This window comes from Homarus americanus, unplaced genomic scaffold (assembly GCF_018991925.1).
Source record: "Homarus americanus isolate GMGI-L3 unplaced genomic scaffold, GMGI_Hamer_2.0 scaffold48354, whole genome shotgun sequence".
Classification (NCBI taxonomy): Eukaryota; Metazoa; Arthropoda; class Malacostraca; order Decapoda; family Nephropidae; genus Homarus; species Homarus americanus.
In genome coordinates, this window is record NW_024723833.1 from 2,860,216 (window position 1) to 2,886,124 (window position 25,909).

The following is a 25,909-nucleotide window of genomic DNA, read 5'->3' on the forward strand; positions in this document are numbered from 1 at the left end:
AATCCCAATCGCCTTACCTACATGACCCTCAGGCAGATGAATCCAGGAAAAAAAGTCACACATAAAAAGGCATGGAAAAAACCTAACCTAACCTAACCTAACCTACGTGCAATGCCATCATATATATATTGTGTTGTCAATGTGTACAAGTCATGTGACTTTTTTTCTTGTGGATTTTATTTCCGTCCACCAAGTAGATACTGTACCAGATACTGTACCAGATATTGCTCAATTAATTATCGATAGAAGTTTTTCTGCAACTTTACAAGTCAAGCCTGTTGATGGTATTTTGTACTGTACAGTGCCTGTACTTTATTCTTCCACACGCTGTGTAATAAAAAACTTGCCTGCAAAAAGTTAATATATTACTCAACTACTGGACAAACAGTTTACCTTTTCCCAAATTTAACCTGCTTTAAAATTAATTTGGTTTCCTTAAACGACTGATTAACATTTTCAAATATTCATGAGCTGAGTTACATACAAATTTGAATTTTTACGTTGTTAGGCAATGACATCATCACCAAGTTGCTCACACAGTGGCTGGTGCCAGAAAGACCCATTGTTGTCACTGGTTTTTAGCGCACGATGAAAAGGCAATTTCACTGTGCCTGACAATGGGATGAAAGTACGAACGAGATAAAAGGGAGGTATTATATTTGACGGTGGTGTGAGAGAAGGGAAGGTCCCAAACTTTGCTACAAATCTGGTACATTCACAAATCCATATTCAGAATCACCTGATGTGTTGTTTTTACGCTGGAGAAGGTATCTGCTGACAATAATTTCTTACAGAAATATGACACTACTTCTCATAGAAAAGGTAAAATTTCACTTGTTGCCACTATATGAAATCGAAGTTGAAACTATGTTTTCCGATGGTTTTTGATGTGTTATGAACGAATTTGACCTTCATTTCTGGCGCAAATCAGTAGTTTCTGAGATTAACCCCCCCTCCCATCTCAGAATCTAGAGATTTGCTATAAAAATCAGTGTAAAAAGTGTTCAAAACACATCAAAAACCATCGGAAAAACCTAACCTAACCTAACAGTGGGCTCCACAGTCGTTCGATGTTCTAAGTGTACAGCCACGTATGAACATACATAACAAAATGTTAAATATCTTGCTTAAACGTAATGTGCGCCAGAAATGCCATTAAAGAAAGGTGTCTTAGAATTCAAAATTACTGATTACAACTACTGTATAAAATTCACGAGATTCGTTTGGTGGCAACAACTGAATGGTCAATTTTCATACATCAAATTTTAAATATCTCGCTATACGTAATTTACGCCAGAAATGTCATTGGAGAAGTGTCTTAGAATTGACAAAACTACCGATTGCAACTATAAAATTTCAGAGATTCGTGTGTAGTGCCAACAAGTGAAATAATACTTTTTTTGCATACAGAAATGACACTACTTCTGGTAAAAAAATACATATAAAACGACAGAAAAAACTAATTTCAACCTATTGGAATTATGTTGAGCCAAGCCCATCATCACGAGCAGCTTCCAAGGGTAAACAAACAAAAATGCCTGTGGTATTCCTGATGGTCACAAACCTTTGCTCTCTTCGTCTGCAGTACAAACATTTTTTTTTCTTGTTCCTGAAGATGTGTTCCTTTACCTTGGCCATAGTGCCTCGAGTGGTCTGTTATAATAATAGTGAGTCGACGGTGCTGCTACCATTAAGCCTTGTCATCCTGTATCAGACTCCCGGAGGATAGTTTTTTTTTTTTTTTTTTTACCTACATCGGGGCCTGGGGGCGAAAATAAATAAATAAATAATAATAATTTATAAAAATTAATATAACAATATAAATTAATTACAACTTAATTACAACTTCAATTCTTATTGCTGGAATGTTATAGAATCTCTCCTGTCCCTCTGGGTATACCCATATGCCCAGCAGGTTGACATAATAGAGCAAATATAGGCATAGGCGTCACCAGGGGGGGTGCATGCTCAGCGTGCATCGCCAGGTGTTAGATCAGCAGAAAGCCATTACTGGAGAGTGATTGACCGTTTTGGAGCTGCTAATGATCTGGAGCAAGTCGCCATCGTGACAAACAGCTAGCCTACCATTGCCCATCCCTAGATTTTCGGAATTAATGATATCAAATGAATTTTTTCGTTAGTTTTTAATGCTTAAGGTCAACCGTATGATAATTTTAGTGATTAATTATTTGATAACACTGACAAGTAATATTGCTGATCATACATTACTCGAAACTAATCGATTATACTTTATCATACTTGTATATGGATGTATGTACCAGTACCAGTTTTGAATAGACTGATGTTAGGTCTTGTCTTGCTTTCCTCCCCGGAAAAATTGTTGACGTCCATGAATATAAGGAACAACAGCAGCCCTCAAGTTATACTTATGACTGTAGCCATTTTCCTTATTTAATCCACTTCTGCTTGATATAACTTAATTACAACTTCAACACTTACCGATGGAGTATTATAGAATCTCTTCAGTCCTTTTGGGTGGATCTATATGCCGAGTAGTACGGCATAATGGGGCAAAACTTGGGAGAATCAGCACAAAATATAGACATGATTAATCAACAAAGATGGCGGCGCCATGGTAATTCTAACAAACACGTTCATATTTTTACAGAAAAAAGGCCGGAATTAGTGGTAATAGCTCTGGGTAACTCTTGCATTTATTTAGCAAAGAAAATAATAATAATAATAATAGTAATAATAATAATAATAATAATAATAATAATAATAATAATAATAATAGTGATAATGTTACTAGAGACGTGACCGACCGTCCAAGCGGCGAAGAGGATACAAGTATTAATAATAATAATAATAATAATAATAATAATAATAATAATAATAATAATAATAATAATAATAATAATAATAATAATAATAATAATCAGTGGCGAAGAGGATAAAAGTAAAGTAAAAGTAAAGAAGCGAATCACAAAATACATCTCCATTTTTTTTTATCAGTTCCTGACTAAGCATTTTGTTCACTAGATTCATAAGTTGGCTTTTACAGTATAAACTACATTCACTTTCCAATTGTTATTTAAGAATTTCATTACTTAACAGTATCTAATAACATTAATTTGACTTGATCGTATTATAACAAACTTCCCATCCTCCATTGTGTGTGTGAAGCTATCTTCGCGTTTTACGGTCTTTTTAGCGTTTTATTATTTTTTCTAATTTTTTTATGTGGTTATTTTTCTCTTGTTTTATTTGCTGGTTGTAAATGTTAATCTTTATATAGTTCTGGGAGTGCTTTATGTTACTTTTTCCCTAACTCCCACCCCACCCCCCCCCCCTTCAATATTTCCCGTTGTATTGTCTCCATTTTTCCTCTCTGGATAATTGATTTATTCTTTTACTTATCTTACTTTTTAGGGCACAGTTTTTATTATTAAAAATAATTTCCCCGTCCTTTCAACATTTTTCTAGCGCGTGAAACAGTGTACACAATCCAACTGTTAACTCACTGAACTGCTTATAATGCATTGTTTCGCCTCGATTTAACTGCGAGAATTTAGGACGCACCGTTCTCATATTATAGATAATTTCGGGGTTAAATTGATGAGAAATATCTTTTGTCTCGTTGGGGACAAGAACAATGGGTGTGTGTTTCTCATGGTGCCACGAGAGGTATGTGTCCTTGGTGTGGGGTCTCTCTCTCTCATATAACTTTTCTTTCTGTCTGTTTCCCATTCGTCGACGCATGCCTCCAAATACTTAATTTTTCTCTTAAACTTTCCCATTCGCGATATCCCTTTCTCTCCATCCATCCAGTCATCCATTTGCCCGTCCATTCCTCCCTCTATGTACCCTCTCTATTTCAATATTTATCAAAATCGATTTCAGCACCTGTCAATATCTGTATTTTTCTAGATGAGTAAAATATTCGACTTATTAACATCAGTTTATGGTAATAGTATCTCCAAATTTCAGTATACGTCAGTATTTGTCAATAAATTAAATCTGTCAATGTCCGTCAAAACTCGCATCCGTCTATCAATATCTGTCAATATTAAGCAAGAAATGTATCAACATTTGTCAACATCCATCAAGATCTACGTCAATATCGACGACCTCAAAAAACATTGCCAGTTGTTGGAAATCATGATGATGTACTATAATACCAGGATTGAATATTTAGACCTGTAATTAAGGAACAGAGAGAGAAAGTTACCTCTTACATGTTTAGTTAACATCGACCCCTACCTGTTCCGTGATGCCGTGGAGATAGATGGTCTGTCGTATCTATTAACAAATAACTTAGGCTATTTTTAACTTTATTTACCTCATTCAACATTTACCTTTCATTAGTTATTAAGTTGAGAAGAATGCTAGTCACGGTGGTGTTGTAAGGTAAACCAAGTACAGGTATATAAAAATCTTAAAATAGGCGTGAGGTAATAATAATAATAATAATAATAATAATAATAATAATAATAATAATAAATAATAACAATAATGATACAGAAATAATAATATAATGATACAACAATAGATACAATAATAATAATACAAACATCTTTCAAGTACAGTATATGATAATACTAAAGATTGCCTTTTAAATCACGTTCTTGCAAAGATCATGTCACAATCATGATTACTATACCCGGCCACTTCGTGCAAGACTTAGAGAGACAAGATAGTGGTATGCCATAATCCCAAGAATAACATTGTCTTGATTCATCAGCCACCTCCCTCTCCCTCTCACCACCCCCACCCCACACGACCTACATACCCTATGAAGAAACCTGGAGAGGGTAGGTGGGAGGAGGGGGGGATGGAAGGAATGAAGGAGACAGAAAGACAAAGAAAAGAAATTGCAGTGTAGGAAGTGGGGATGGGTGGGGAATGGAAGGGTAAGAAAATGGAGGCAGAAGAGAAGAATGAAAAGGGAGGCATTCAGAGGAAAGGGAAGGAGAGTGGGAAGGAATAGGAGAAGAAGGGACAAGAATGCAAGTAAAATAAGGCGGAGTGGGGAAGGGAGGAGTAATAAAGAGAGAATAGAAGGGAAATGGGGAAGAAGTAGGATTAAGAGAAGGGAAGGTGAAAGTAAAAGGAATTGAATAGTGAAAGTGGGGAGGGAAAGAGACAGTTGTTAAGGAACCATGAGGAAGGAAACTGAGGAAGGAGAGAGGGGACAGAGGGAGGGATTGGGGGAAGGAGAGAGGAAGGTGGTGATACTCGCCCAGCAGTTGCTCAATACAGGTAAACAAAGGAACTTGCTGCCTCACCTCACTCTCACTTTCCCTCTCACCTCTAACGCTGTTGTCTTTGCGCTCTCCCGGCCACTGCCCTCTCTCTCACTATCTTACACCCCCAACTCCCTCCCCCTCTTTCTTCATGTTTAACCATTTTCTGTTTTTGTCTTCCTTTTATCTTCTTCTTTTTAATTCCATATTGTATTGTTATGTTTGGCGATCGAATTCTTTCTTTCTCGTATAAATCTGTCTATCCTGTACTGTTAGCCCCTCCCCCTTTGCTCTGAATTACAATAATAAATCAGTAAAATTGTCATACAGGCTTACAATTGGATAGGCATGTATATAAACTATACAGGTATACAGTTCATCATGAATATTGACAATGTAGGGATATAGTGTACATAGGCCACTGGAGTACTTTTACTTGTGGGGAACGAGTTGTTTTGTTCACACTCAGGATGGGATGGAGAAAGGTAACTCACAATGTGCTCTCTGTATACACGTTGTATTCGATGTACAATGCAGCTTGGTGCTAAGAAGTGGCAGCGTGGTTACAAGCGTGATGTAGAGAGAGCTGGTTGGTGAGGATGCTCAGAGGAGGATCAGCTTGTGGGTCGCCAAACTCGCCGGCGGGAGCGAGGGCCGCCAGGCAGGAGGAGGAGGAGGTGTTGCTTGCTGGTTGGTGTAGGCAGAAAGAGAGAGAGAGGTCACCACGAGGTCAGGTCTTATATAGCAGAGGTAGGCGTGGCTTAATAGTTGACCTCCGTCATGTAAGGCAGCGCTGGTTGACCTAGACCACGAGGCATACACTGGGGAATTCGCGGGGTCGGCTACTCAGCGACAAACAGCGTTTGTAGGGGAGGTATCCACTACAATACTCCCCCCTTCCCTCCAGGCGGTGTATGAGACTTGTTGTCTGCAGGGTTGCATGGCACATGTGAGGCAGAACGGGCGGTGCATGCCACATGTGAGCCATAACGGTGAGGGCGTGGATGAGCCGGCCGCTAGAGGAGACAACTTTCTAGATACACAATATCTGTGGGAGTAGAGAGGGAGAAAAAGGGTGTGTGGAAGCAATAAATGTTGTGCTTCACTTGCGACAGGTACAGAGTCGTCAGATGCTCCTGCTGGGGTGTGTGGGCCTGGGCCAGGAGAAGGGGCTGCATCAGCAGGAGCGGAGAAGAGTCCGTGACAGCAGCTAGGTCCATGACAGCAGCAGGGTGAAGGACAGTAGTAGGGGGTACCTGAGGGAGAAAAGAGAGGTGTGTGGGTCCACACTCAGGCGCATGGGCCGCGTTGGGAGCAGGGGCTGCGTCAGGAGGAGCGGCAGGGGGTACTGCTGGGCCGGGGGCGGCGTCTGAGGTAGGACAGGTGTGTTGGGGTCGGTAGGACGTGGTGCTTGGGGCAGGAAGAGGAGCGGCTGTCTGCTTAGAGTAGCAGAGCTGCTCTAGGGTGTCTAACCTGTGGTGTAGAGACTGTAGCTGTAGAGCTGATGAAAGCTGCATCTGCGTGGGTAAGCCATTCTTCCATGTTGCTTGAAGACTGGGAGAGTGATCAGCAAGGCGTGCAGCAGCGCACTCGTTGAAAATTCTGTCTGCCGATGTTGCATATAGTTCTGGTGCCGTAGAGTAATCTACTGCGGACAGGATGGTGCGTACTTGTTTGGGTAGCCTAGACCGTTCGTGCCTCACGTCCACCGCCGTGCTGTTTTCGACCGCATCCATGGTCTCAGCCACCCGGGCGTGCGGGCCTCCCAGCGCCTCCTCACGCAACGTGTCGTCTGGCCCGACATCAAGTCTGATACTAAGAAATGGGCTGCCCAGTGTCTGGCCTGCCAGTCCTCCAAAATACATCGTCACATACAGGCCCCCTTAGAAACCTTCCCTATTCCCAAAGGACGTTTTCAAGTAGTACACCTCGATATCGTGGGACCTCTTCCATCATCCTACGGTAGCACCTACATCGACCGTTTCACCAGGTGGACAGAAGCCATTCCCATGCCCAATGCTACAGCAGAGACTACCGTCCGCGCCTTCATGTCCGGTTGGGTTTCCCGTTTTGGCTCCCCCGCAACCGTCATCACTGACCGAGGAGCCCAGTTTGAGTCACAACTCTGGCAGGACCTCCTACAGTTCCTCGGCACGTCTAGGCAACGCACTACAGCATACCACCCTCAAGCCAACGGCATGGTAGAGCGGTTTCACCGGCAGCTGAAGGACGCACTCAAGGCACAGCACGACCCTTACAGCTGGACTGAGACACCGTCAGCATAGGCCGAGTCAAACCGGCCACCTTACCCGTTGGGCCCCCCAGCCCAGCAGCACCACCAACAAACTACGCCTGCACCAGTCTACCCGCAGTTACCACCGGCAGCAACACCACGCCCACGACATTTCTGGGCACCCTCTTTTCACCCTCAGGTACCCCCTGCTCCTGTCCTGGACCCTGCTGCTGTTGTAGAACCTGCTCCTATCATAGACCATCCTTCCGTCGTAGAACCTGCTCCTGTCATGGACCCTCCTCCTGTCATAGAACCTGCACCTGTCATGGACCCTCCTCCTGACGTAGACCCTCCTCCTGTCATAGAACCTGCTCCTGCCATGGACCCTCCTCCTGACGTCGCCCCTGACCTGGTCATCCCAGCTAGAGACCATGAGGACGCAGCCCCTGCAGCAGCAGGAGCACAACAACCATTGCTTGTACAACCTCCTCTAATCCCAAACCCTCTTTCTCCCCCTAATTCTCCCACAGGTTTTGTGTCACTAGACGGAGTTATTACACGTAGCGGCCGAGTCGTACGTACACCTGCCCGGTATGTGTCATGTGTGGGACGCAACCCGGACAACATCCAGCCTCGGGCCGCGCCGGGAAGGGAGGGGGAGTATTGTAGTGGCTCCTCTCCCCTACAACTCCCAACTGAGCTCCGGCCAAGCGCCTACCAGCCAATCAGCATACAGCCAGCTACGCCGAGAGACTAGGTCTATACAGTGGACGTAGGGGTACAATCTCCGACCTAGTCTCGACCTTCAACCTCCAGCTCAGGATCAGAGCGTTTCACACCTTACGCTTAAGCCGCTGTGATTGGCCCTCGCGCTACGAGCACATCATATTCTGAGTTTCCTAAATCACATAAATAAGGCCTCGGCTGACCGGGGAACTCATTCTACACTCGGCTACCGGACCAGCAACATCTCTCAAAAGCTCCTCACCACCCAGCTTCCTCAGAAACCTCCTCGCCCTACAGGACCTCTGAGCAAGCTACTCCTCACCTAGTCACTCCGGGGTCACCATTTGTGGGGAACGAGTTGTTTTGTTCACACTCAGGATGGGATGGAGAAAGGAAACTCACAATGTGCTCTCTGTATACATGTTGTATTCGATGTATAATGCAGCTTGGTGCTGGGAAGTGGCAGCGTGGTTACAAGCGTGATGTAGAGAGAGCTGGTTGGTGAGGATGCTCAGAGGAGGAGCAGCTTGTGGGTCGCCATGCTCGCCGGCGGAAGCGAGGGCCGCCAGGCAGGAGGAGGAGGAGGTGTTGCTTGCTGTTTGGTGTAAGCAGAAAGAGAGAGAGAGGTCACCACGAGGTCAGGTCTTATATAGCGGAGGTAGGCGTGGCTTAATAGATGACCTCCGTCATGTAGGGCGGCGCTGGTTGACCTAGACCATGAGGCATACACTGAGGAATTCGCAGGGTCGGCTACTCAGCGACAAACAGCGTTTGTAGGGGAGGTATCCACTACATACTTTTATCCTCTTCACCACTGATCGGCTCGTTAGCCGCTTGGGCGATCGATCACGTCTCTGTTACACACTGTTGGCAAGTTCTAGGCATGCACCAGCTCCTGAATGTACCTGAACCTGCTCCAGTGTTGGTCAAGTCCGGTCTTGAAACAGCTCACACTCGGTGCCGTCACAACACTTTCTGGTAGATTGTTCCAAGAGTTCACAACTCTCACTCCGAAAAAGTTTGCCCTCACAGTTTTCTGGACCTACGACACTAGACTGAGTAGTGCCCCATGAGATGTTTATACAACCTCAATTAGGTAGCCCCTTGCCCGTCTGTAGTATAGGCTAGGCAAGTTCAGGCGCTCCAATCTCTCAGGGTAATTGAGGTGCCGAAGTGCAGGCACCAGTCTGGTGGCCCTCCTTTGAACATTTTCAACCAACTGACAGTCCCTAGCATATCTTGGGGACCAGACGGGGTGACAGTACTCCAGATGGGGAAACACTTCACTCTTGAAAATCGTTACGACGGACGGACCGTCTAGATATCTGAACGACCTTCTTATAAGACCCAATAATTTATTTGCCTGATTTACCTTCTTCTCGCAATGGCCCGAGAACTTCAGTTCTTTGTCAACATACACACCGAGGTCCTTCTCACATTCTGTCTCAAATACTGTAGTTTCTTCATCCTGTTGGGACATATGATACGCCTCCTTACCGTTGGTACGTCCCAGGTGCATCCTCTTACACTTCGTGACATTGGATCTCAGCAGACATTTCTTCGACCATTCTTGGAGCTCACAGAGATCTTTTTGCAGCTCTTCACAGTCCGAATGGTTCTTGATTTCCCGAAATAACTTGGCATCATCGGCAAACATTTGTATGGAGGAGTGCACAATGTCAGGCATGTCATTTAAGAAACAAACACCAGCGGGCCCAATACACTGCCCTGTGGTACCATGCTTGTGACAGGTATATTTGACGATTTCGTGCCATTAATCACCACAAACTGCTTGCGGTCATGTAGAAAGTCTTCTATCCACGCTAGGACATTTCTCCGAATTCCGTACCCTTCCAGTTTAATTTTCAACCTTTCGTGGGGTACACTGTCGAAAGCCTTGGCAAAATCTAGATACATAGTGTTGATATTACCACCCCATCCCAGAATATGGGTCCAAATATCCAATACCTTGAGCAATTGTGTTAAGCAGGAGCGCCCCGGCATAAAACCGTGTTGGCAATCCTTTACAAGGTTGTTTCCTAGTAGATGTTTCAATGCAGCATCTCTGATAATGCTCTCAAGTACTTTACATATTATGCAGGTCAGGCTGACTGGTCTATAGCGGTTCGTGGAGTGACGATCGCCCTTCTTGAAGATAGGACTCACATAAGCCACTTTCCAATCACTGGGGACGTTTTGTTCATCCAGGCATTTACAAAACAAGATCTTCAGGGGCTCGGCAAGCTCGTTACACAACTCTCTTAGCACTCTGAGATGCACCATGTCAGGGCCGGGACTCTTATGGACCTTTAGCTTTGGCAGTTTATTTCTAATACCCTCTTCTGTGAACACAATGTGGGTCAGTGCTGTGTCGAACCGTCTGTCCTCAAACACAGGAAGGTTAATTGCACCCTCTCTTGTGAACACCGAGGAAAAGAGGCTGTTCAATGCCTCAGCTTTATCCTAATCAGAATCTGCGTACCAACCGTCTTCAAGGCTCAGGTTTGATACTCCTACTCGCGTTTTTAATTTCGACTTTGCATAGCGGTAAAAAGCATTTGGGTTTGACTTGACCTCACTTGCAACCAGCCTCTGGAGCTCCTTTTCAGCCTTTCTACACTCTGCCTTTGCTTGGTTTCTGGGTATATATTTATCGATCAAATGGGTCATTTTACTAGTTATGATATGCAGCGTACTGTCTGCGTTTTTTATCCTTATTGAGTCAGGCCAGTGGATACCCCTCATCTCTTCCCTCATCCTGTTGTAATTTCCCTTGTAATATTTGCACCTTGGCCTGGCCTTATCTTGAACTAGGTAACAGTTAAATCTGAATGACAACACTATATGGTGACTGGTGCCAACTGGAGCAAGATGTTCCAGTTTGGCCACCATACCCTCCTCATTTGTTATGATGAGGTCTAGTGGCTTGGGTGTTTGCTCCCGTCTGTAATGTGTCGGGTCTCTAACATGTTGGAACAGAAAATTATCTCTCAGAGTTTCTACAAAAAGAGTAACAGGGTTATTCAAGTCGTTTGGGGTGAACTCATTTCTCCAGTCGATATCGCCATAGTTAAAGTCCCCCATGATAAGGTGGCTAGGGTTGAGCATCGATGCATTGTCTATTAAGGCTCTTAAGCTCCTTTGATTTAGCGGGCCACAGTTTGGGGATCTGTAGATACACCCGACAATAAGTAAGTCCCCTCCCTTTAATTTAATTTTACACTACTTGGACTTTTCAAAAACATCCTCTCCCTGTACCCTCGCCTGGCTGGCTCTAAGGTCTTGCCTAGCATAGATAACCACACCCCTCTTGCAAGTTTCTTGAGAAAGGCTCGTAAATGAGTCATATCCAGCAATACTGAACTCACATTCCTCTGGGTCGATTCTCCTGTTCTTGTACAACAGTTCTACAACCCCTACAATATCAAGGAACATGTCAGTATTAGTGTACAGACATTCTTTTTTACTTTTATCTTCTTCGCCACTGATCGGCTCGTTAGCCGCTTGGGCGATCGGTCACATCTCTGATTACTTTTCCTTTTCATTTATCTTCTTCACCTAAATATTGGCTCGCTAGCCGCCCGGGCGATCGGTCACGTCTCTGTCACGCACTGTTGGCAAATACTGGGCATGCTCCAGCTCCTGAATGTACCTGAACCCGCTCCAGTGTTGGTCAAGTCTTGTCTTGAAAGAGCTCACACTCGGTGCCGTCACAACACTCTGGTAGATTGTTCCAAGAGTTTACAACCCTCACTCCGAAAAAGTTTGCCCTCACGGTTTTCTGGACTTGCGGCTTCTTCAATCTTGAACTGTGACCCCTTGTGGGGCGAGCGTCCGCCAGCTCCAAGTAAGGACACTCAACTGAGTAGTGCCCCCTGAGGTGCTTATACACCTCAACTAGGTCCCCCCTTGCCCGTCTGTAGAATCTGTTCTCGGTGACGTCTCTGCTCTTAGTTGTAACTCCGGCCCCCCTCCATTCTCAAAAGCTGCAGCATTTGCTAAGCACACTGTATTTTGCAGGGTGTGGTTAGAAATGTCATTGTTTACACGGCGCTCGCCTCCTCCTGGTTGGTAGGCGGAGCTGGTGCCACCTCCCGGGTGGGAGATAGAGCGGATGGAGAGTGCACTGCTGCCCCCTGGCTCTGTGTCAGCACACTTGCTTCCACTACCCTCCCCCTGAATATAACCCATGTACACCCGTCCCCTTTACTCCTCGACTCCTCCCTCCTCTGCTTCAAGCCCTGTAGGAGCTTCTTGTGCTGTTCCCCTCTGCATTACATTGCGATCTGGGTGAATGAATATACTCCGAGATGCCTCGTTCCTTGCTAAGTTTTTTGCCTGCCGAATAACCTCCCATTTCTCCTCCTCACTCACTAGTGTGATCCTGAGGGGGCAAGGCTTATCCCCCTGCTTTTGTCCCAGCTTCCTCACATCCTGAGGGGTTGATGGCATCTTCAGAACCTCTGTACAAATATTCTTAAACTGCATCTTATCATGTGCTATCCTACTCTCAGTTCCTTCTGCCTGGCTCTCAGGGACTCCAAAAACTATTACATTGTTCCTGCACTGGAAACATTCTCGTTGTTCCTCATCTCCCTTAACAGTATGTCCACTTCGACACATTTCTTCAGAGTCCCTAGCTGCTGTATATAATTTCCTTGTAAAATACAACTAATTTGTAGACAATATTAATCTCCATGCAAGTCACTCATATCTCCATTCCTTGATGATAATATGAACAGTAAATTGACTTAGGTCAGCAACTGGGTAATATGTAATAAACTGGCCTTAAATCTCGAGAAAAAAAACCACTACACAATCATTCACAGAAGAAAGAACTTAATCCCAGATCTGGAATCCACTGTACTGTAACTTGGTAATACAGTCCTCAAACATGAACAAAATACTAAATTCCCTGGGGTTGTTGTTGATGATAAACTAAACTGGAGAAACCACATACTGTACTGTACATGGCATTCACAATAAAATCAATAAACAGAATAAACAGTGCAATGTTCTGTATCACACTCTTCAGTCCCTCACTCTTGCAGCAACAATAAATCTATTATGATCTTGTTTACCAACTATTAAATTTTTTGTAAAACTTACCTTCTTGCAGTTTTACTATAACATTGGAAACCAATACTGTATATCTTATGTTATCACATTTATAAAAAATACTATTGCAAAGTAAACCCTTGCTATTCGCGAAGGTTAGGTTCCAAGGAATGGCACGAATTGGCAAAACCGCGAATAGCAACTTATATACTACCTTAGTGCACTACTGTATATGAATACTGTGTATGAGAAACTTAAGTCACCAATACTATACTTACATTCGTATATGGAAGTTGGAGCTTGATGAAGTAGTGCACTGTACATAGGTAGACATCTGGTTACTGAAGCATAGGGGGATCATCAGGATCATTGTTGGAAGAAGGTGATGCAGTGGTGGTTGGTGGAGAAGCGGGTGGTGGAGAGGTGGGTGGTGGAGAGGCAAGTGACCGGGAGGCGGGTGGTTGGGAGGAGGAGGCTGGAGCGGCAGCGGTAGTAGCTTGTTCTTTCTTGAAAAACATAGTGATTGGTAGTCGTTTCTTCTTTGCTTTGAGGTCTTAAAATGTTTCCTGGTAGGGAAACAATACCTGGCTGATTCCTCAGACAATCTTAAGGCTCCATTCCATGGAAGGGTCGTGGTCAGTAATGATATCAGTTACCATCTTCACCTGTCGAAATAAATCACCCAAATTGTCCAAGCCCCAACCTTTTTGTTACAATTCCATAATTTCTTCTTCTTCATCTTCCTCAGCATTTTTTACCAACTCTTCCAAATCCTCTTCTGTCAGTTCCTCTCCATGCCCATCAATCAGCTCTTCCACATCTTCAGCAGCCTTGTCCACAAACCCCTCACCACCCAATTGACGTGCAACATTCACAATGTCATTCACACCCTTTACTACTGACGGAAATCCCTGGAAGTTATTCACACACTGTCTCTGGTTTGAGTTTATTGAATGCTTCACTGATGTTGGTAATGCAGTCCTCAATGCTGTACTCCTTCCAACACTTCCTACCATCAAGGTCAGGGTCTGAGTCCATGGCACTACGGATACGACCAAAAGAGCGTTGGGTGTAATATGCCTTGAAGGCGCGTATTACACCCTGATCGAGAGGCTGAATAAGAGCAGTGGTATTAGGGGATAGGAACACCACCTCTACACCTGGATGGCTAAACTCCAAACTTTCTGGTGGCCTGGTGCATTGTCTATCAATAATAACACCTTGAATTCCATCTTCTTGGAAGCAAGGTACTTTTCCACTTCCGGGATGAAACATTTATGGAACCAATCCAGGAATGCATGCACAGTTACTGATGCCTTTTTGTTTGACTGCCAAAAAACTGGCAAAAGGTTCACATTTTTACTATTTAAAGCCTTTGGGTTTGCTGAGCGGTAAAGCAAGCCAGGTCAATGACCCACATCAGGGACTTCGGGACAAAAATATAATAATAATAATAATAATAATAATAATAATAATAATAATAATAATAATAATAATAATAATAATAATAATAATAATAAAAAATTATAATAAATATTAAATAAAAATATAATATAATATAAAAATAATAACAATAATAATAAGAAAGGAACCTATATAAAAAAAGAAAAAAAGAAAAAAAGATCAAGAGTGAGAAACAATATTATGTATGTTGTGTTGTCAAAGTAAGTAAAACAATTGAGACCCTGCAATTATGTGTAAATGAGGCAGAAAGTCAGATCAGCAACCTGGGACTTGGTCACAATTTTTTTGATGCCATATTGCAGCAGGGTCTACCATTAGACAACACATTATGCTTCCAATATCTTCCCAGGTGGTAGTACCTCCCTGTACAACCAGGCATTTTTTTCCAATATAGACCAGATTCATCAGCATTAAACACTTGCTCTGGTCTATAACCTTTCTCTTCTATTATTTTCTTTAACTTGGTGGGAAACACATCTGTGGCTGTGTGTCAGTTGATGCGGCCTCCCTACTCCGCTTCACATTATAGAGAGAGAGAATCTTTTCTTAAAATTCTTGAATCACCCTTTACCGGCACTAAAAGTTGGTTCAGTAGCAGCACTAACCCCTTCACCTCCTTTTGTCTCGTAAAAATGAGCATAAAGACTTTTAGCTTTCTCACGAATCACATTGCTGTCGATCAGAACATTTTTGCAGTGCTGTTTTTATTATGTTCTTTTCACGAACAACCTGCGCCACTTTAGCAATTGCAGGAGCACTCGTTTGAACAGAATCACGAATTGCTTGTTCATTCTTCTATATATACCGCACTGTGGATTGGTTCACACAAAACAACTGACCCACTGCGGCAGCACTCATCCCCTCTTTTAACTTGTCTAATAATTAAACTTTCTTTGTAAGGGTCATCACTGACTTTTGCCTTTTATGTTTCACTCCACTAGCACTGACACTAGGCAGTCTTTTAGGGGTCATTTTCACAAAGAATCACTAAAGTTTTGAGAGTACTGTACAACACAAGATGCTGGGTCACGGGCACTGGGTGAGCGAGAATAGAGGGAGATATGATGCCACGGGAACATGAGGTGACTCGCTGCGCTGCGGGAAAAGGCTCGCAAGCTAGCCACCATCTGCTTACCCTGAATCGTTGAAATCGCGAATCGGATACCCGTGAATGGCAAGGGTCTACTGTAGACTAATTACTGTATACTCACATATTTTGCTGTCAATACATGTCTCTTTGTTTTGCCCCAACACTATCGCTTCCACCCACTTATCAGATTACTGTACTGTACTGTACTGTATATCAACTCTACTGTAAAAATGTGTATACAGTATACAGTACAGTACTGTATTGTACTAATAATATAAATGTAAAAAAATCTGATTGTGGCAACATTCTAATATGTATTTACTAACAGCTTGTTACATGTAATAATTCAGAGGATAATAAACATTATATAATAATTTCACAAGATAAATGTACAGTACAGTATTAGGTGTGACTAAGAGGGCTCAGGCTCTCACTTGGCTATGTCAATATTGTTATTATTGGCCACTCAGTACTGTATCTGTATTTTTTCTGGCTAAATAAACTGTTTCAATATCAATGTTCCTAGACAGTGCAAGTACAGTAATATCTCTGTTAACCGTAATCCCTCAAACCCGGATCTTTTCGATAGCCGGAATTTAAGTTTTCTCGGAAAATCGTTCCTAAAGTAAGATTTTTCCGGAAAATTACGACTTTGGGAACGATTTTCCGAGGGGCACATTTACTGGAAAAATTTGAGAAAATTTTCCCGATACCCAGAAAATTCCAGGGATGGGAGAGTTTTTTTTCCGGGTTTGAGTGAAAAAATCAAGTGCATTTTCCGGAAATTCCGAGAAAATTTTTCCGGTACAGCGCATACCCAGAAAATTCCAGAGATGGGAGATATTTTTATAGTTCAAGAGATCATGTAATGAGTAATTTCTGGAACTTCCGAGAACATTTTTCCATTACCTGGAAAATTCCGGGGATGAGGGATATTTTTCCGGCTTTGAGAGTCTTCTCGTTTCCCGGAAATTTCTAATTCCCGGAAGTGCTCTACATCAATTGTTCCAGCTAACGGATATACCACTGTATGCGTATACATCAGTTGTACACAGTCAGGCAATTTGACCAAGGATAGCTGACAAAACTGTCAGATTAATTAAATGCCCAAAGAAAATTATATTTCACTTATATATGTTGTGATATATACAGAAGAACTGGTAAATTTTTATATTAATGTTCCAATACATTCTCCTTCTTAATACTGTACCACATTTATGTTCCAGTACGGATCAACGGGCCGCCTTTCAAGGGGTTCTTTGTTCAGGCCCGTGACGCCCTCACGAACGAGTGGATCGGCGAGTTTGTGAAAACCAAGGAGGTGGAAAGCTTCCCCGAGTGCTCGGCTGCCACCCATAACACTACGCCCCCCAAGACCAAGATGCTCCTCACCTGGCTAGCCCCCCGAGACCGCACCGGCAACGTCATCTTCACGTAAGTGTTGCTAGGTGTTGCTAGAACAAAGCTAGTCTCAACTGGGTAGAACCCCTGAGAGAATCTTGTACCTAATGAACTGTGTTAATATTTTTCATTCATGACCTCTGACTTCTGTTTTAATATTTATCACCAAAAATATTGCTCCAACAGTGGAACCATCCTAGAGAGGTACGACGTATATTGGTCCGAGATGGTGGCCAAGGTGGTCCCTACAGTGGTCTCTCCTGGTCAGTCTCCTGTGACCTTCCCCTTGGGCCAACGTAGGATAAATCCCGGTCTATCCCCCGTGGGCCCCCTTCGCGATCACAGAAGAGGCTGAACACCCATTTCCTTCCACCCACACCCCCCCCCCAGTCCCTCCACCCCCACATACACCCCTACCCCTTCTAGCCATACACACACATACATCCCTAGTCTCTCCAGCCCCCCCCCCCCCGTCCACATCCCTAGTCTCTCCATCCCCAACCCTCTTACCCTCCCCCATCTTCAGAACTTCTCAAAGAGGACCCTCACCAGAGTCTCTGCTTCCTAATATGAATAATATTGGCAATGTGTTCAAGTAAGGCAGCAAGTTGTGAGTGTCTGCACTATGAAGGTTCCCCGTAATTGCATTTGACAATTTGGATCCTGCTCTTCTGATCACAAGAAATTTCTATTGTGTTTATTACACACTAAATGCCACATATCACGAGAATAAAAACTATCTGCTGTGTTTTATAAATATGTGACTATCATAAATTTCACTTAAGCACGAACAGAAACCAAAACTTTGTTTTACAGTATAGAATAAAATGTACCATTTTTCCCTCTTTAACCAGAGTGGAAACATGGTTTGTGTTGTTTTCATCTTTATTATTATTATACGTATTGTAATATGATAATGATTCCTAATTAGCAAGCATCACATATTACTGGATATATTTTGTTTTAGGTTTGTATAAATTCACATGTATCACATGTACGGTATTATATAAATAACATGCACTAAATGCCACATCATGAAATAGTAAAATGTTTGCTATACTGTATAGTAAAAAATAGATTAAAAATAGGTTGTTATAAGTTTTAGATTATAAAAGAATGATTATGACTGTACAGTGTATAATATTAAGATGTATTACAGTATATGTCCTCACAGGTATTGGAACTTGAGATTTATTTCTAGGAAAAGAATTTTACTTTCTCATACTTGACAAGAAAACTAATTGAGATTTTAATAACATCAATTTGTTTACCTTGAAAAGCATTTAATTACCTTCTTTATTATTTTATAATTCTTTAAAATAATAAAAATGTTTGTGTCAAAGCAACACACTAAAGTACAGTAGTACTGTACTGTATATTTTCTTCAGATTTTTTATTTTTATTTAAATGAAGTTATAAAATGTCTGCAAAGAAAAAGCATGGCATACACTCAATATGTTCAGTAAAACTTTTATAGTATGTCTTGGCAAAAACATAAAAACTTATGTTTGTACTGAATAAATCACAAACAAGCTTGACATATTTCCTCAGCTAAATTTATGCAAAAGAAAGAAAAATCACACTTTTATACTTTTCCTCAGATAAAATTTTTTTCATAGAAATCTTGGCGACCCAGCAAAGACTTATATTTGTTTAAAATGATTATAGAAACATGTGTTATCATCTGAATTTCTTCTACTGATCTTATACTGTATTATGTTATTTTATATAAGAAAGAAAAACTCATGCCTATCATTTTCCTTCTGTTCTTCGCTTCGCTTCTGCAGGCTTGTTGTCCATCAACTTTTGGGTCAAGTTATTGCTTTTTGTCCAGATCAAAACTCACTGCACTGGACAAATACTCACAATGGACAAAAACTCACCATAAAGGAAAACTCACAGCACCAGACAAAACTCAATACAGGACAATAACTCACCAGGCAAAAAAAAAAAAATACAGTAACTTGATAGTTTAAACAAATATTTATTAACAGCAACAGTTTGAATATTTATCTATGGCATCAAATATAGTTACAGTATAATTTATACTGTATATCCTAATGCAGTATAGCATCATAATAATATATAATTATTTCACTTTTATTTTGCAATAATTTAATCACATGTGACAAAATAACACAACAAGAACTCAACTGATATACAGTACAGTACAGTACAGTATACAGTACTGTAGTTGTGTAAATAATCAGATTTCCAAAACTCATAAGAAAACTAAAAGAAATTAAATTTGAGTTTTGTTGTTTCTGATCAGAAAGAGAATTTGAGCTTTGTAAAATAATAATTGTTGAAGAAAGTGTCTACCAAGACCTGTCTTGTGTGAAAAGTGTAAATGTAACAGGATTTTAATTTACCGGGTAGTTCTTTCTTTGACTACAGAACTATTATCATTAATTCCCTGCCTGTACTGTATATGTTTTGTTTTTACTACCGTACTGTATATTTAAGAACAAGGACATATCATTTGAAATGTGACAGAATGACTTTAATGTGATACTGAAATTGGGTCTATTGCTTTTAATTATGAAAAGAAATATTTGATAACTGTGTGTTGAGATATTGAAAAGTGTATCAATATACTGTACTTGAAAAGCTCTGGAATTTGAGATTATTTAATTGAGAGAGCCCAGTATCTTACATTTCATAAAGCAAAAATATGGAATAACAAATATTAAAGTCATTCTGTCACATTTCAAATGATATGTCCTTGTTCTTAAATATACAGCAGTATATACCAAAACATCTACATCATTATTAAACTAGGAATTATATATTTCTAAACCGTGGTTTGTTCTGCAGTTCTGGATGCTTTCTATACATCTTCATTCTCAGTGACAATGGTAGTTTTCTGAAAGGTAAAAAGGATAAACTTTATGATGGGAAATAATTCTTTACCAATAACTATCCTGCTTAAATTAATATAGCAAGTCCTTAAACCAATGTGGCTGATTTATGAGTCAATACTCATGACTCGATTTCAGTTACTTAAGTAAAATGCAAGTACTGTACAGTAAACCCTCAATAACTCAGCACATATGGGCTCTGGCCTTGCCGAGTTATCCCAAATTCTGACTTATCGAGGCACTTTCCCCCCTCTTACAAAATACAACAATAAAAAGTTATCGACTCATATATGTGTACATGTAATTATTAAATGTAAAAAAGTAACACTTACCAGCACTGCAGACGAAGAATGAAACATCATAGTAGGTGATATACCTGTAGATTCAAGGTAGGTGACGCAGGTGGCCAGATAAGCCGAGATTTTCCCAGATAATTTTACATATCTTGGCATTTCCCGAGTTATACAATAATACATTCCAAGACCATAAAAATGCCGAGTAATATGAAATTTAGAGTTATCAAATGCAGAGTTATCGAGGGAATTACTGTACTGTAATCATGTTTGAATAATACACGTTATTGTATCACTTTCTATAATCATCATCCTACATCAGCAGTTCTTAACCCTTTTGGAGCTGCCCCCGATCAACCTTCAATCCATGGCACCCCCCCCCCGGATCCACATTTTTCAAGTTCTAGTCGTGTCACATTTATTGCCTTTCTAGATCCACATAAACAAACAGGGGTTGGATTGACAGAGGGTTGAGTTAACAGAGGGGTTTAGTTGACAGTGGATTGAGTTGATAAGTGTGGTCGACAGAGGATGAGTTGACAGGGTATGGATTGACTTGGGGTTAAGTTTACAGGAGGAAAAAATTACTGGGTTTGAGTTGACAGGGTACGAGTTGATGGGGGTTAAGTTGATAAGGGTTGGGTTCTAATTATGAGATGACAGACTGGGTGTATCTTACTTCACAAGTTGAAGGAAAAGAATTCCTTGACCTCACACAAGACTCATTCCTCACACAACATATGACAGAACCCATGAAGGGAGAGAAATAATGGTGAATGATGGCTAAGCTGGGGAAAACTAACTCTGACCAGAGTTCAGTAAATACAAAGGTGGAATACTGTACAATCTTTGATCATGATCAAGTACCATAACCGCAAAAAATATTGATCCCCTCTGCATAATTAGCTGTGTTTATATACATGATTTTGCCGCGTGAAAAACACCCCACAAAATTTGTCAAGACGGGAATATATAACACCTGGCAACTCTACGGTGTTTCCCAGGCGACTAGAAGTGGGAGAAACTTGGCCAGTGCCCCACTTGCTATCGATCAGGGTGTTTGTGTTAATTTTCGCTCACCAAGCTGTTGAGTGCAAATTAAGACACCCACAATTAACCCCAAATTTTTTTCAAAACTATATTCATGGCTCCCAAAAACATGTCTGAGGCAGAGAATGGTCAGATCCTTGCCCTGCTAGCGGAAAAAGTCGGTGTGAAAGAAATTTCAAGAACAGGATGAGGAAAGGCAAAGATTAAAAAGCTCAAGCGATCGACACGCAACCTTCCCGCCAACATTATTCCACCAAGGAAATTATCATCAGGAAGACCTCGGAAGACTTCCAAATGCACTGATTCACTACTGAGGCTTGAGATAATGAGAGATCCTAATATGTGTGCATCACAATTGAAGAAAGCACACCCCATCCTCCTGCAAAACGTATCAGAACGAACAATTGAACATCATCTTCAGAAGGAACTTCATCTGCCTTCCCATCAAGCTGCACGAAAACCACTTCTCACGAACCGAATGCGCCGTCAGTAGCTTACTTTTGCAAGAAAATACCAGCACTGGAGCAAAGAACAATGGAATTCTGTGATGTGGTCCGATGAAAGCATTTTTTGCATATTAACTACAGGGAAACAGACAGTCAGAAGGCCAGTATGATCCTCGTTACACCATTAAAATCGTGAAACATCCCGCAAGTATGTTGGTGTGGGGAGCGTTCAGTGGAAAACGTGGGCTTCCATTTCCTCCCAAAAACACGACAATGAACTCTGATCGCCACAAGACTGTTTTGGAAAAACATTTATTGGATTATTATCGACTTCACCAGTCCACATTCTTCATGCAAGACAGTGCCCCCTGTCACAGGTCAAAATGTGTGACAATTTGGTTTCATGAAAGGGCTATTCCAGTGCTGGAGTGGCCTGGGAACTCACCAGATTGAAACCCCATCGAGAATGTATGGCATGAGATGAAGTGGAAGCTGTCAACACGGGACACATCAACTGTACATCAGCTACAGGAGGAAATCAAGTGCATGTGGGAGTTTGAGAAGGATGGAGAGTATTTTCAAACGTTAGCAGAATCCATGCCAAAAAGACTTCTATTGGTAATAAAGTGTATGGGAAATATGACTAAGTACTAAACAGTAGCAGAATAAAACATTTTAAGTCTGTAATTGTGTTTCATTCATCCTTGAAATAACTTTTTGTATGAATAGCATGTGAAAAATTAAAGGTTATCAATATTTTTTGCAGTACAGGTAATTGTATATGAGGAAGAATTTATGAATTCAATCATGAAGTCTACCAGCTCATAAAGGACGAACTACTGAGAATAAACTGGGGGAACATCAATAAGGAGGAACCTGACAGAAGCAGCATGACTACAATTTAAAGAAATCCTTGAGGAAGTGGAAGAAGAAAATATATATACCCAGAAAGACGATGAAAGAAGACAAAATGGATGAATCACAAATCCAGTACAACTATCAAAAGAAAATACCTGTACCACCAGTGGGAGAAATACCAAAGCACCAAATATATATATATTTTTTTAAATATATTTTATTCATAAATATACTGTGCACCTTAGGATAAGATTGGATGGATTCCTTGGTAAGCATAGCATAATAATACTCAGTAATGTAGTCCCCTCTGTAAATTATTGTACTGTACAGTGATACTACTTATCATACTCCCCCTGTGATGTCACAGCAATTGGTTGCGAAACCACTATTCAGATCACTAGATTCACCCTTAAAAGTAGCTTTAACTGTATGGGTATCCCTTGTTTAACGATGCGGTTGTGTGCTTGGAAAACGTAAAGTTAAGCAAAATTATCTTCAAACGAGGGATAACAGCAAAGCATAGAGAGCAAACAACAGCAAGGTGGTAAACACTGAGTACAGTACTGTACTCGTTAATAATAATAATAATAAAAAAATTAGTTCGTTATAAATGGTTTCAAAGTTAACCAATTAATTTATTAACATGAAACCTCTATATAAACAATGTGATTCAAAGTTAAACAATTAATTTATTAACACGAAACCTCTATATAAACAATGTGGTTCAAAGTTAAACAATTAATTTATTAACATGAAACCTCTATATAAACAATGTGATTCAAAGTTAAACAATTAATTTATTAACACGAAACCTCTATATAAACAATGTGGTTCAAATTTAAACAATTAATTTATTAACATGAAACCTCTATATAAACAATGTGATTCAAAGTTAAACAATTAATTTATTAACACGAAACCTCTATATAAACAATGTGATTCAAAGTTAAACAATTAATTTATTAACATGAAACCTCTATATAAACAATGTGGTTCAAAGTTAAACAATTAATTTATTAACATGAAACCTCTATATAAACAATGTGATTCAAAGTTAAACAATTAATTTATTAACACGAAACCTCTATATAAACAATGTGGTTCAAAGTTAAACAATTCAGTGAGCAAAAAGTGAGCCAATTTCAAATTGCAGATGTCAAAAAAGAACAAAAACTGCTACGATAAACAATAAACTGATATCATAAAATACAGTAGAATATATTTTCTGTGCAAAAAGTAGCTCCTTCCATACTCAGCCATCCTCAGGGTGATGCCACACAGTTCAGCTGACTCAAGGATGTGTGGCTGCCGTGCTGCTCTGAGTGCATGACATGATGTCACATTGGGAGACGGAGTCAGGGAGCACGGCTGGGCTAGTGATGCAGTTACAGCCCATTGCCTCCACAAATATGTTCAATTCACACACATACACACCCATGCTCTTCATTTTCAAATTTCATAATTTTATACAGTGCAGGTACAGTATTATTTTTTCTTTATTTCTAAGCCACATTAGAGTATTGTTATGATTTTTCCACAACTATTATAGTTTCATTACCAGTAACAAAGGCAACATGCCATATCACAGGTCACCTCATTCTCAGTTTTTCCCCTTCACAGCGCGTCAAATTATCGGTAAACTTAATTAACGCTAACCAGGGGGTCCCCGACTTATGAATGCCCGCCGATACAAATGAGGTTAAACTTTAAATTTACAGTATTTTATTTACGTGATGACTTATTTTTTACTTTCATTTACTGTATTTTTTCATTATACTTCTACTTTTCACTTAAACTAAGTGATTTTAGATGTATATAAGGACTTAGGCCATGATATAGTGGGATTTTAAACATTGTTCTGTATGGTATGCATATAGCATGTGTTTCGACTTATGTACATTTTCGACTTATGAATGTCCTCAAGAAAAGAACTTGTTTGTAACCCGGGGACCCCCTACCTGTACACTGTAACATTAAAACTTAAAAATGTTGGCATATAACAACAATAATGGAAATATATAAATAGCAACAATGAAAGCGTAAAAAGAGCAAAACTGACACAAGTCACTGTACACACTGTGTCGTAGTCTTATATATATGGGACACTGGCAAACTCAATGCTCACCATAACAACACAGCCATCCCTAGCAACGATGCTATGTGCCATGGATTCCCTGACCTCTTCAAATGAACTAGCCACATGGCTTCATGGTGGAAACCCATACATTATACCTTATAATACTTATTTCTTTTTTCTTTTCTTTTTTCACATTCTGTATATATAGGACTGTGTGTGCATGTAAAGGAATTTTAAAAAATGAAGAAAATTAAGTGTACCTATCCAAAATTATGAGTGAAATATAACCATAACATAATATATAACTCACAGGCGGGAAATAGTTGGAAATTTCCTCCCTCTGCCTGGTAATAAGATCTAGGGGTACAGTATGCAAGCCCAGGAAAAATACAATGATAACAAGTGTGATAATGAGTAGAAAAATGCATAATGATTCCATAATTTTCAGCTTACCTGTTACACTAAGAGATTTATATTTTCCTCTGACTTTTCTTTTCCCTTTTTCCTGATTTGAACTCATCATTAATTAGCCAAGATAATGAGACTATACTGTACTGGGAATTACTAACAACTGATATTGACAAGAGTGTGTTTAACCCTTAGGCCCCGGGTGACGTTCCAGAATGTCCGCCTATTCCCACCATTTTCTTTTTATTATTTTTGGAAAGGTCGATTTTTCTCGATTTATCCCCGTGCAGTGAGGGGGAAGGGGGGGGGGGGCGGTACTGCCAGCACCACCCTAACCCGGGGCTTAAGGGTTACCAGTAAATGCCAACTGGCTTCCTGCGAGTGGTGGCGTAGCACTGCAGCAGGAATTTGGGCAAAAATTTGTTCGGCTCGAATCACGATGATATAATTCAAACTTAAATGAATGGTTCAAAATAGAGATAACCTATTCACATTTTAAATTTGTTCGAATAAGGCGAAGTTCATAATAGCCAAGTTCAAAATAACGAGGTTCTACTGTACAGGTAGAGTACATGTATGTCTAGGTAAATTCGGGTTGCCATATCTGAACATTAAAAAAAGAGGACGCTCCCGAAGACACCCAGCCCGGCACACACAGGCTAATATACTGTACAACACATGGTATAGAAATCTTTAAAAAAAATTACCTTTGCTTAAGGCTGAACATCTTCATTCCC

The 25,909-nt window shown here is 40.8% G+C and overlaps 2 protein-coding genes across 4 annotated transcripts in view; one reads left to right on the forward strand and one right to left on the reverse strand.

The window, feature by feature from the left end:
• Positions 1-18,922, forward strand: part of LOC121863743 (ferric-chelate reductase 1-like) — a 29,873-nt gene extending 10,951 nt beyond the window's left edge. Inside the window, exons 2-3 of the mRNA XM_042362509.1 lie at positions 17,005-17,212; positions 17,366-18,922. Of these exons, the coding sequence (XP_042218443.1) occupies positions 17,005-17,212; positions 17,366-17,534 (377 nt within the window). The 3' untranslated portion in view covers positions 17,535-18,922. The remainder of the gene's footprint in view (positions 1-17,004; positions 17,213-17,365) is intronic.
• A 216-nt stretch (positions 18,923-19,138) lies between these two features.
• LOC121863742 (tetratricopeptide repeat protein 23-like) overlaps positions 19,139-25,909 on the reverse strand; it is a 92,063-nt gene continuing 85,292 nt past the window's right edge. For all 3 annotated transcript variants that reach the window (XM_042362508.1, XM_042362506.1, XM_042362507.1), the window contains one exon: positions 19,139-20,045. In XM_042362508.1, coding sequence (XP_042218442.1) covers positions 19,964-20,045 — 82 coding nt within the window. In that variant the 3' untranslated portion in view covers positions 19,139-19,963. The remainder of the gene's footprint in view (positions 20,046-25,909) is intronic.